We start from the raw sequence: 12,413 nt of genomic DNA on the forward strand, positions 1-12,413 counted from the left end.
CTACTTTTCTAGCCGTGATGCTAAAGCTCACTAGAATTTTAGTGATTATGGATCTTGAACCACTATATGTCATTAGAGGGAAGATGACTTTGATATAGTAGGTTGTCTTTTGTTAAGTCAGTTAATGAAAGTCTTTACATAAACTTAGTGCTGAAATCTTGCTTTACTTTAATGTTGTAGATCATGTCTGCCAGTAACAATTCCGCTTTCAATTGCGTTCTGTTCTTGAGAAAGAAAAGTGAATGGAACAAACTTTATTGATTGGTACCGCAACCTGAGAATTGTTCTCAGGCAAGAGAAAAAGGAGTATGTTCTTGAGCAGCCATATCCTGATGATCTCCCTGACAATGCAACTGCTGCTGATCGCAGAGCTTATGAGAAGCACTGCAATGACTCACTTGATGTCAGCTGTCTGATGCTCGTCACCATGTCCCCTGATCTGCAGAAGCAGTATGAGCATGCGGATGCTCATACCATGATCGAGGGGCTGCGTGGGATGTTTCAGAACCAAGCCAGGACTGAGAGGTTCAATATCTCAAAATCCTTGTTTGCGTGCAAGCTGGCAGAAGGTAGCCCAGTCAGTCCTCATGTGATCAAAATGATTGGTTACATTGAGACTTTGGATAGACTTGGTTCTGAACTTCACCAAGACTTGGCTACTGATGTTATTCTCCAGTCGCTCCCGGCGAGTTATGAGCCTTTTATCATGAACTTTCAGATGAATGGCTTGGATAAAACATTGAGTGAGTTGCATGGGATGCTAAAATAGCAGAGGAGAGCATTAAGAAGAATCCCAATCATGTGATGATGATTCAGAAGGGGAACAAAAAGAGGAAGCGTTGGACGCCTCCTAATCCCAAAGGTAAAGGCAAGGAAAAGAGTTCCGGTGGTGAGTCCTCAGGCTCTAAGCTAAAGCCAGCACCTAAGGCCAAATCTGGCCCTACTTCTGAAGATGAATGCTTCCACTGTCATGAAAAGGGACATTGGTCTAGGAACTGCAAGAAGTACTTGGAAGAAAAGAAGAAGAAGAAGGGAAGTGAGACTTCCACTTCAGGTATAAATGTTATAGAAATAAATATTGCATTATCTTCTAGTGAATCATGGGTATTTGATACTGGATCGATGATTCACACTTGCAAATCATTGCAGGGTCTAAGTGAGACTAGAAGATTTGCAAGAGGCGAGTTGGACGTTCGGGTCGGCAATGGCGCAAAGGTTGCGGTGTTGGCGGTCGGCACCTACCACTTGTCTCTACCCTCCGGATTAGTTTTGGAATTAAATAATTGTTATTGCATTCCTGCTTTGAGCAAGAACATTATTTCTTCTTCGTGTTTGGAAGAAGTTGGTGATTTTAAGATTGTAATTGAGAACAAACGTTGTTCTATCTTTTGCAATGGTATTTTTATGCTCATTGTCCATTGGTGAATGGATTATATGTTCTTGATCTTGAGGATAAATCTGTCTGTAACATTAATACTAAGAGGCTTAGACCAAATGATTTGAATCCCACTTTTATTTGGCATTGTCGCTTAGGTCATATAAATGAGAAGCGCATTGAACAACTCCATAAAGATGGATTGTTAAGCTCATTTGATTTGAATCATTTGACACATGTGAGTCTTGTTTGTTTGGAAAGATGACCAAAGCGCCTTTCACTGGTCAGAGTGAGAGGGCGAGTGACTTGTTGGGACTTGTACATACCGATGTATGTGGACCAATGAGCTCAATAGCCAGAGGTGGTTTTCAGTACTTCATTACTTTCACTGATGACTTTAGTAGATATGGCTATATCTACTTAATGAGGCACAAGTCTGAATCATTTGAAAAGTTCAAAGAATTTCAGAATGAAGTACAAAATCAATTAGGCAAGACAATTAAATTTCTGCGATCTGATCGTGGAGGATAATATTTGAGCCTTGAATTTGGTGATCATTTGAAGCAATGTGGAATTGTTCCGCAGCTAACTCCGCCCGGAACGCCTCAATGGAATGGGGTTCCGAACGGAGGAACCGAACCTTGTTGGACATGGTTAGGTCCATGATGAGCCAAGCTGATCTTCCATTGTCATTTTGGGGTTATGCTCTTGAAACTGCTGCGTTCACACTGAATAGGGTTCCAAGTAAGTCTGTTGAGAAGACACCATATGAGATATGGACTGGGAAGCGTCCCGGATTCTTTTCTCAAAGTTTGGGGATGTGAGGCTTATGTCAAACGTTTGATGTCAGATAAGCTCACTCCAAAGTCAGACAAATGTTTCTTTGTGGGGTATCCTAGGGAAACCAAAGGATATTTTTACAATAAGGCGGAAGGCAAAATTTGTCGCTCGCAATGGTGTTTTCTTAGAAAAGGAGTTTCTCTCAAAAGGATTTAGTGGGAGCAAGGTGCAACTTGAAGAAATTCAGGAAACACCCGAAACTGTTTCAGCACCCACTGAAGATCCACGGGATGTGCAAGATGTTGCACAACCCGTAGTTGAGGCACCAGCCCCACGAAGGTCTATAAGGGCACGTCGCGCTACTGACAAGCTCAACCTCCTTATTACGGAGGAGCGCCATGTATTATTGATGGAAAATGATGAGCCCTTAACCTACAAAGAAGCAATGATGGGACCCGACTTGGGACCCGACAAATGGCTTGAAGCCATGGAATCCGAGTTAAAATCCATGCATGATAATCAAGTTTGAACTTGGTCGATCAGATTGACAGTGTAAGACCTGTCGACTGTAAGTGGATTTTTAAGAAAAAATTAGACATGGATGGAAATGTTCACATCTATAAGGCACGATTGGTGGCGAAAGGTTTCCGACAAATTCAAGTGTTGACTATGAAGAAACCTTTTCGCCCGTCGCAATGCTAAAGTCTGTTCGGATTCTCCTAGCAATTGCCGCATATTATGACTATGAGATATGGCAAATGGATGTCAAAACCGCTTTCTTAATGGACATCTAAGTGAGGGATGTGTATATGACACAGCCTGAAGGTTTTGTCGATCCTAAAAATGCTGGGAAAATATGTAAGCTTCAGAGGTCCATCTATGATTGAAGCAAGCATCTCGGAGTTGGAATATTCGTTTGATGAAGTAATCAAAGGGTTTGGCTTCATCAAGAATGAAGATGAGCCTTGTGTTTACAAAAAGGCTAGTGGGAGCGCACTTGGTGTTTCTGGTCCTATATGTGGATGACATATTACTGATCAGAAATGATATTCCAATGCTTGAAGCCGTTAAAACCTCATTGAAAAAGAGTTTTTTCGATGAAGGATTTAGGAGAGGCGGCTTATATTCTGGGTATTAGGATCTATAGAGATAGATCAAAAGGCTATTGGATTGAGCCAAGACACGTACATTGACAAGATATTGAATCGGTTCAATATGCAAGATTCCAAGAAAGGTTTCTTGCCAATGTCACATGGCATTACTCTAAGCAAGAGTCAGGTGTGCTACGACACCTGATGAGCAAAAGAGGATGAGTACGATTCCTTATGCTTCAGCCATAGGGTCGATCATGTATGCTATGCTTTGCACGCGCCCAGATGTTTTTGCTCTAAGTGTTACGAGCAGGTATCAGTCAGATTTCGGTGAACCTCACTGGACAATTGTAAAGAGTATCCTTAAGTACTTGAGAATAACTAAGGATATGTTCCTAATATTTGGAGGCGAAGATGAGCTCCTTGTAAAGGGTTACACCGATGCTAGTTTTCAAACAGACAAAGATGACTCCAAATCGCAATCCGGTTTTGTTTTCTGCCTCAATGGTGGGGCAGTGAGCTGGAAGAGTTCCAAGCAAGATACGGTGGCTGATTCGACGACAGAGGCCGAGTATATTGCAGCTTCCGAAGCTGTAAAAAGAAGCTGTTTGGATCAGAAAGTTTGTTTCTGACTTGGGTGTTGTTCCTATGGCGTCCAGTCCAGTGGACCTCTATTGTGATAATAGTGGTGTCGTTGCACTAGCAAAGGAGCCTAGAACAACTAAGAAGTCCAGACATATACTGCGAAAGTATCACCTCATCCGATAACTTTGTTGAGAGAGGTGATGTGAAGGTTTGCAAGGTGCACACGGATTCAAACGTTGCTGATACCGTTGACGAAGCCTCTCCCACAACCAAAGCATGAGGCGCACATGAGATCTATGGGTATTAGATACTTACATCAGTGATTCTAGTGTGCGTGGGAGATTTTGTGTCATGAGTATGTTTATGTAATGATAAATAATTGTTATTTGTTCCATGGATGATTATTTTACATTGATTATCAAGTATGTGACTTGTTTCGTGAAACTCTTTGTTGAAAATGATATGATTCTAAATTATCCCTAGTTTATTGTCGTTGTGTGGGACAACAACGACGTTGAGACTAGCACATGCATTAATTGATGATCATGTTTCACGGATCATGGATATGGAGATATCGGATTAATGATGTGGACACATGTTGGTGAACATGGTGTTGGATTGACCCACTCCAAGACAATGTTGGGATTGTTATTTTGTATGTGCCATCAGTTGTTCTTGAGTGTTATACCTACTGAAATCCTTAGACCTGAGATCGCCATTGTTTCTCACTGTGTGTAGTGGGTGCATCTTGGGGCTGCTAAACGCTACTTCCGTGACTGGGTAGTTACAAAAGCAGCTTACAGGTATGTCATGAAACATGGAATGGGATGTGAGCGGATCAAGATGGAATTTGCCCCTCCTAGATAACGGGAGAGATATCTCTGGGCCCCTCGAGATAGTTGGATTTGAAAGTGCATGGCCATGCCAAAGTGATTAAAGAGTTAATCATGATGACTAAAGGTTAGTTATGAATAGAATCCACTATTAGATCGAGAGAATGGTCGAGCTATCACAAAGGTGGCACGCATCTCGCTTTGAGCTTGACTGGTATCATGTGGCAAAGGGATCGGTGTATGAGTATATCTAAGGTTCGGCCGATATGATCTTTATGTGTATTTGTGAGTCACTATGCCCTGCTAGGTGCCGCTATTGACTTGTGATTTGGAAATGATTTTCGATCACGACCACCTACACATGAACCTAACGGGTCACACACTTAAGGGGTTTGGAATGTTGGAAAGCTTGCCTGTATGATTGTCTCTAGTGCAAGTGGGAGATTGTTGGTGATATGCCCAAGAGCCCATCATCACAATATGGTTTTAAAGGCCCAAGAGGATATTGATCCAAGAGGGATTAGGGTTACTAATGGGCCTATGAGATAAGAAGCCCATTAGTACGCCCTATATATACGAGGGAGGGGGTTAGGGGGGCGACACCCCAGTGAGCCGCGCCACCTCCTAGCCGCCGCCCCTCCCTCTCTCTCTCGGCCGCCGCCCTTGCCGTGCGTACGGTGCTAGCACACCGATGCCCGCGTTTCATCCCCGTACGTGTGGGACTCCGTGGAGGCGCTGCTGCGCTGATCGGCTGCTGGGATCAAGTACGAGGAGCTCGGTTCGTGGGACGTGATCGACTACTTCCTCTACATCGACGCGCGACTTCTTCCGCTGCGCTGTGCGTCTAGTGGTAACAATCTATGATCTTCTACTCGCAAGTATCTTGGGTATATGCGGTAGTGATGCTAGCGTAGTCTACCCGTTTCCCTACAAAATGCCCGCTATGTGGAGTGGTATTGGAGTAGCGCGTCAGTAACCAGTAGTAACAATCACCTTGGCATCCGCCGTCGAGGTAAGGGTTGCCGTCGTAGCCCTCTCGGCACTGGCACGAGTAGTCGCCGTTGCCGTTGGTCGTGCACTCGCTGTTGGCGCTCCTGCAGAGCCTCTGGGCCACCGCCGGCGAGCACGCCGGCCCGGGGTACCTGTCGTCGGGCGGGGCTACGTTGGTGACCGTCCACTGCAGGACGAGGGGGACCTCAATCGCGGCGGCGTCCGGCCTCTGGCTCCCGCCTGGGGGCCCCACCAGCTGGTCGGCCACCGGGCTCTGGTCGAACCACCCCTTCTCGGCGACGAGCACGAAGGGCTCCAGCCGGAGGAGGTCCTGCCGGCGGTCGTCGCCGCCCCGGAGCCAGCTGACCTGCACGCCCTCGGGCCTGCTGTAGTTCATGGTGACGGGCGCCTGGCAGCAGCCCAGGCCGGAGCAGAACTTGCCGGCCGGCTGCCTGATGTCGCCCTTGCTGGTGCCGTCGTCGGAGGAGCACAAGGAGGCGCAGCCGCTGATGATGTTGGAGTACTCGTCGAGGTCCCCGACCAGCACCGCCACCACGTTGCAGCCGGAGAGGACGAGCTCGTTGCGGTCCGACAGCGTGTAGCCGCTGTAGCCGCCCGTGAAGCTGCGCCGAACGTGACGTTCCGGCCGGAGGTGACGTTGGCGACGGCGCCGCGGCGAACCACGCGGACGGCGGTGTTCCGGAGGGAGACGTCCACGACCTCGAGGGTGCCGTCGCCGAGGAGCAGCCGCGGCGGCGCGCCGGGGCGGCTGGCGGTGTCGTCGGCGCAGGTGAGGTTGAAGCCCGGCCAGGAGCAGCGCGGCGGGCCCAGGCCGAAGGGGTACGGCACCAGCACGTCGCCGCACGTGGTCGTGCAGTTCGGCAGCCCTACCGGCGCAGGGGCCACCAGCGGCAGCGGGGGCGTCGTCCGCCGCCGCCGCGCGCTGTGTCGACGCCACCGCCATCGCCACCACCGCCGCAGCCACTAGTAGCACCGCTGCTGCCATGGTTTCTTGCTAATTTGCCTAGTGCCTAGTGCTAGGAGTACTAGTTTAGTGACGCGCGATCTGCTCCTGCTACAGATAGAGCAGGTATTATAAAAGGCTGAAAGAATATAAGGTGGAAGCAAATTATAAATTTACAGTTGGTTTTAACATAAGAACTAAAAATTTTTGAGAAAGAAATAAATGGGTCATATATTAATGATGAAGAACTAACTAGTATACGAATAAACCGAGAGGTTGAGACATGGGCTGCAAGAATTCTTGCAAACACAATGGAGAATGGACTGAGAGGTGGGCTACGAGTGGGCTGAAAAAATTCTTGTTTGCAGCCAGCATCTAGCTATATTATTAACTTGCTCTAATGCAAATGCGGGTATATCCGCGTGGGTGTGACCATGTTGGAGGAACCTACATCTCATCTCACCAAACACGCTACCCAGCCATGAGACTTGATATCCTTAACTATTTTATATCAAAATGAAAAAAATGTCAAAAATAAGAAGAAGAAACAACCTCTTTTTAGTACGGATCGGATCAGATCAAGGAAACTAGACCTTGTTTAGGCCGGGAAGACAAAAGAAAAAAATAATTGGAGAACTCCATTTATTTCGCAAAAAGCGTACTATATATCAAGGTCCATACATCAATCTGTACAAATGTAAATTAATACTCCCTCCGTTCTAAATTATAAATCATTTCAAAATTTTGGAGAGTCAAACTATCTCAAAGTTTGACCAAAATTATAGAAAAAAACACAAAAATTTATGCAAATAGATATACTATGAGAATATAATTAATAAAGAATCTAATGATACTTAATTGGTATCGTAAATGTTATCATGTTGTTGTATAAATTTGATCAAACTTAAAAATTTTTGATTCTCCAAATTTTTTGAAATGGCTTATAATTTAGAACGGAGGGAGTATAAGCTAACCTCCTATGGTATACCTTCGGCGACAGAGCGCAGGAGGAGACGCGCCACCGTCCGGCAGACGCGCCGAGCCAACGCGGCGGCGCACGTCCTCCGGTAGCCGCTCCGATCCGCCAGGTGCATCAGCTTGCTCGATCAGACTGATTGATCTGGCAACTGGCAACGCTCTCGTGCAAGATTGCATGGCTCTGGCATTGGATTCCTTCGTCTGGATTCGTATCCGAGTTTAATGAGCGGCTGTCCCTGTCCCTGTCCCTGATCGGATTGGGTGTTTCAGTTTCTTTGCTCAAGCGCCAATGGCTCGGCGCCTCAGCTGCCAACTGTGTTCAAGATCAGCCGCACGGCCACCGCAGGCGACATCTCTGAAATCAGCGCGACGCCGGGCGCCGGTAAAGCAGAGACCGTGGTGACGATGAATCACGAGGCTACTTCTTTGAGTTGATCCTGTACCGTATTGACCAGAGAGCCTCAATAAAATCCTAAAAGAAATTGAAAATTGGCATTTTTCGTTCGAACCGTTTTGTTTTTACTGGAACTCGCAAAATTTTCTGGTGAAACAACGATCTTTTGTTCGAATCTGAATCCAAACCTGCAGCTAAAATTTTGTAAGGGGTCCTCTCCTAGGTGCGCCCAAAATTCTTTTCGGGCAGCTACAATAAATGCCTAAAGCATAACGCAGTTCGTCAGCCTATTTTCATTTCCACAACTCAACCTTTTCAACAGAATAGTAATATGAAAGCACTAAAACGATCGCACGAAACTGGAGCGCAGCCGCAGCATGCCAAATGAATGAAACATAATTACTGCATGACTTGTGGGCTTGTGGGTGGCAACACTGGCATGCTTACAGTTACAGGTTACAATCTAGCTAGCCAGGATGAATTTAACGACGAAGGATTGCACATATATACTCCATGGGCTTACATTGATGGCACTCATATGATTACTCGATTAAACTTACCCTTTGCTTTTATTGGATTTCACTGAAGTGTTGGAGGGAACCAAAATACTTGTTTAGATTGACAAAAAGTTTAGAATAGCTAATCCTAGTTTTTCTCTAGCATGAGCTGATCGGCATTATTTCCCCTCTCTCCGACCAGCATGCAGTGGCAGGTGCAAGCCCACCCTTTGCTTCAACCTAGTACCATGGTTGTTCCTGCGCAGACTGGCTAGGCAAGGCATTGCGCGATCGCCAGGAGGAAGCTAAGTGTGGCGTGACAGCAGCGTCGGCAAGATGCGTTGGCGCTGAGACTGGACACCCTTGACATCACCGCCTTTACCAACAAGGAGATGGGGTGGCGGCGGTATGAAGTTCTTCGACGATTGCAGCAGCCATAATGACTCATTTGCCAATAATTGACACCTTGAGAAATGAACATGCTGCCTAGCTACTTAATTGAGAAATGATGTTTTTTGCTACTTAATTTCCTCATTTGCCAATAATTGACACCTTAGGCAGGAAATATTTACTTTAGAACCACAAAAAAATCATAGTAGATTTGACTTGAAGTACTCTTCTAATCCCACACAGCTCATTTGGATTTTGGAAATGTATTGTACGATAGTGGTTGTCAAAACCATCGAGTATTCATCTTCTGTACAACTTTTACAGTACATCATTTTCTTCTGTAGTACTTCATTTTCTTCTGCACAACTTTTGCATTGTCGAACGGAACACTATGCAAAATCATCACACGTACTCCCACAGCATGATAAATGAATGAAAAAACAGTTTTCTTGATGACTTGCAGCAATGCTTGGCCACAGGCCGGAGAGCTACGATGAATTTAGGACTCCCGCGATTTGCTCTTGCCAGAGCTAGCTATATTATAATGCATACGCGTGGTCACATTGGAGGAATCTATTAAGCATCTCATCTCACCAAACACGCTAGCATGGTGAGATAATGACATTGGGTTTTCACCCGCCACATCAGACATGAAAGGCCGACATCCAAATCGTTGGCCTCCGACAGGAGCCTCGTGCTAGAGATGCTCGATGAAATGACGCCAATAGCACCATCAACATCGTTCCAAGGAGGGATGGGCTTTCACCCGTATCCCAGCCAACAACATCACCACTGCGATGTCGCCATACGTCCGAGCAAACAATTGCCGGCACCCGCCATCAGGAAGCCGCCAACACATAGCGGCACGGGGTTGACCAGCCGCCGCCAAAAGCCAAAGCCGGGCCCTTGCCGCGTCAAATACGTCGCCGCTCCAGCAGACCGTGGCAGTCGCGAACACCGACGCAACTGGACCATGCCGCACCGACCGCCGCAATGAAACTGGCCGAGCCAGACGCGGACATTGGCGCCACCGCAGTGAAGAGGGTTGGTCGCCGCCCATGCCGAGCAATATCAAGCACCGGCCGCCGGCGTCGCCATAGCCGAGTCAAGCAAGCGCCCGACGCACACACAGCCGAATTCTGGCCCTACCGCCGCCGCCGGGGATCGGCCTCAGGCTACTGTTGATGGACATTATTTCACGTTTTGATTGTCAATTTCTCGGAAATAAATTGATCTCTTACACTATGTTCTATGTATATTTTATTTAATTCTAATAAGTTCCACAAGTATTGGATGAATTGTGCCTGTAGGAGATCATAGTCCAAAGATGGTCGAAAACGGAGAAAATCCAGGCCACTCGGCCTCAACCGTGCTGGCCGGCCTGACACCTCAACATACAGGGGTACACCCTTGTTACAGGAGCAACGTGACATGCTCACAATGCCTCTGAACCGGGAAATCACCTCTAATTTAGTCGGTGGATCCGGAAGACATGTGGATCAAGTAGAGGACCCACAAGTTAGCGCCCAGATCTGTAAACGTGGAAGTTACCCAACTCAGAGGCAATGTGGAGCGTTGATCTTCAAAGTCGGTGAAACGGAGGGCCAACAGGCCCCGGGACCAGGCCGCCCGGCCTCCCCCGGGCCGTCCGACCTGAGATTCCAACATCCGAGGAAAATACCCAACTTTCCGACCTCCTGGAGTTAATCAGAGACGTCCAAGCGAAGTCGGTGTACACGTGGTGCTAGAGCCAGGATGATCGGCCTAGGCCAGGCTGCCCAGCCCCACACTGCAGCCTCCGGAGCTCCCCTTTCGCGTGAAGTTCAAACCAAGTCAGGGGTAGCGTACTCTTGCAGCGATTACTCGTTTACCGACATCTGGCCACTATAAATAGGACCCCATTCATCACTTGTAAACACACACCAAAGGAGTTCTCTTCACTCTCTCATTTCTAGAGTAGGATTAGTAGTTGGGAGTTACAGTCGAGTCGATCTTGTCTTGGGGATTCGGAGTCGTCATCGGAGCTCGGTATAAACTCTTGTATCTTTTTCTTTGACTTTATCAATATAAGTAATCTTTTTTATTTACTTGAGTCAGCTTTACTTTTCACAAGTCGTTTATCTTTTCAAGTACTAGCAATTGTCTGCGGAAGTAGTTTACTTCTAGTTCAGTTTAAGTTATCCCTCTTGTTTGTCGGAGCTTGTCTTATGGGTTTTCTCGCCCGGACTAGTGAACTCAAATTAGTTCGCTAGGTTGAGGGGGATTTCTGTTGAAGGCCTCAACAGAAATCCTAGTACCGAGAGCAGATGTAGTGTCTGACTCAGTGTTAGCTAGGAGTTTGTAACATCCCGAAAATTTGCCCAAATAAATCACCCGCTAAAAATATTATTTTCAAAACCTTTTTCAACGCTGAGCTCAAATCACTACAAAATTATTTTCCGCACGAGCTCCCAATCTCCCAAAATCATGTCCCGGCAATCCGCCGTCTCGACACCAGTACCAATCGCCGTCCTATCCCCTTTCCCTTTCTCTCGTTCCGCGTGCTCATCGCTGACCGGCCGAACGCCGCAGCGCGCGCGTGGCCGACCGCCGCCGCGAATCCCGCCGACAGCTCTCTCTTTCTCTCGCTCCATTTTTCTTTTTCCCTTTTTCTTTTTCCCTTTTCTTTTCCGCCTCCTTTCCTTTCTCCTTCTCCCTCTTCTCCTCCTTTCCCTCACGCGTTGCACGAGCAGAGCTCGGTACGCCGGCCCCCTTGCGCCGAGCCCCTCCCTGGGCGTCGCCTCCCCCGCTTGCGGCTGCTGCTCGCCCGTTCCGCCCTCTGCGCGCGTCGTACCCCCCTTGCCCACCTCGGCGCTCGCGCCCGCCCCGACGAGCCACGGCGAAGCAGAGCCGGCCGCGCACACGGTGCCCCGCCATTGGCTGCCGCCCCTCCCACTTGCGCCGCCCCTCCGTCCTCTCGTCCTCTCGCCGTCGCGTCCGCGCCACAGCACCACGCTATAGGACGCCCAGCAAGTGGCCGAGCAAGCCCCACTATTGACGGTGCTTAAGTGCCATTTTCACCAATCAACTATACTCAATAATAAAGAAAACTGCATGCCTTACTCGCATATTTGTATCACTAACCTTGCTCCACAGTTGTTTTTGAGTTTTGTACATTTCAGATGAGCAGGAGCGGAATAAGACGAAAACACGCAGTAGACGCCATACAACTACGCAAAATATCGCATCTGGCGTCACCCACTTACAAGGAGGGCCCATCTGGCCGAGCAAACGGGCGCGCCACGCATAATGCATACAAGGAAAGATATCAGGGCCCACATGTCAGCCTGCCAGAGAAGGATAAGGACGAGAGGCGGCCAGGTGGGGCCGGCCGACCCCCTGGGTCGGCCGAACCTGGCCGGCCTCCCGTCCAGGTGCATTTCGAGGAGTCGGCCCCAAGTCTCCTGATTACCTTCCATACGTGCATTTGGCGGGAACCGACCTCCACTAGTATAAATAGGGCCCCCTCTCACCCCTCACACACACACACACTTCAT

General features: G+C 47.9%; 1 protein-coding gene across 1 annotated transcript in view; it reads right to left on the reverse strand.

Annotated features, from left to right (window-relative positions):
• Positions 1-5,657: 5,657 nt before the first annotated feature.
• Positions 5,658-12,413, reverse strand: part of LOC120694147 (wall-associated receptor kinase 2-like) — a gene marked incomplete at its 3' end in the record, with an annotated part of 30,370 nt that continues 23,614 nt past the window's right edge. The window contains exons 2-3 of the mRNA XM_039977308.1: positions 6,294-6,541; positions 5,658-6,231 (exon numbers count right to left, since the gene is read on the reverse strand). Coding sequence (XP_039833242.1) covers positions 5,658-6,231; positions 6,294-6,541 — 822 coding nt within the window. The remainder of the gene's footprint in view (positions 6,232-6,293; positions 6,542-12,413) is intronic.

The sequence above is a fragment of the Panicum virgatum genome, unplaced genomic scaffold (genome assembly GCF_016808335.1).
Source record: "Panicum virgatum strain AP13 unplaced genomic scaffold, P.virgatum_v5 scaffold_3658, whole genome shotgun sequence".
Classification (NCBI taxonomy): Eukaryota; Viridiplantae; Streptophyta; class Magnoliopsida; order Poales; family Poaceae; genus Panicum; species Panicum virgatum.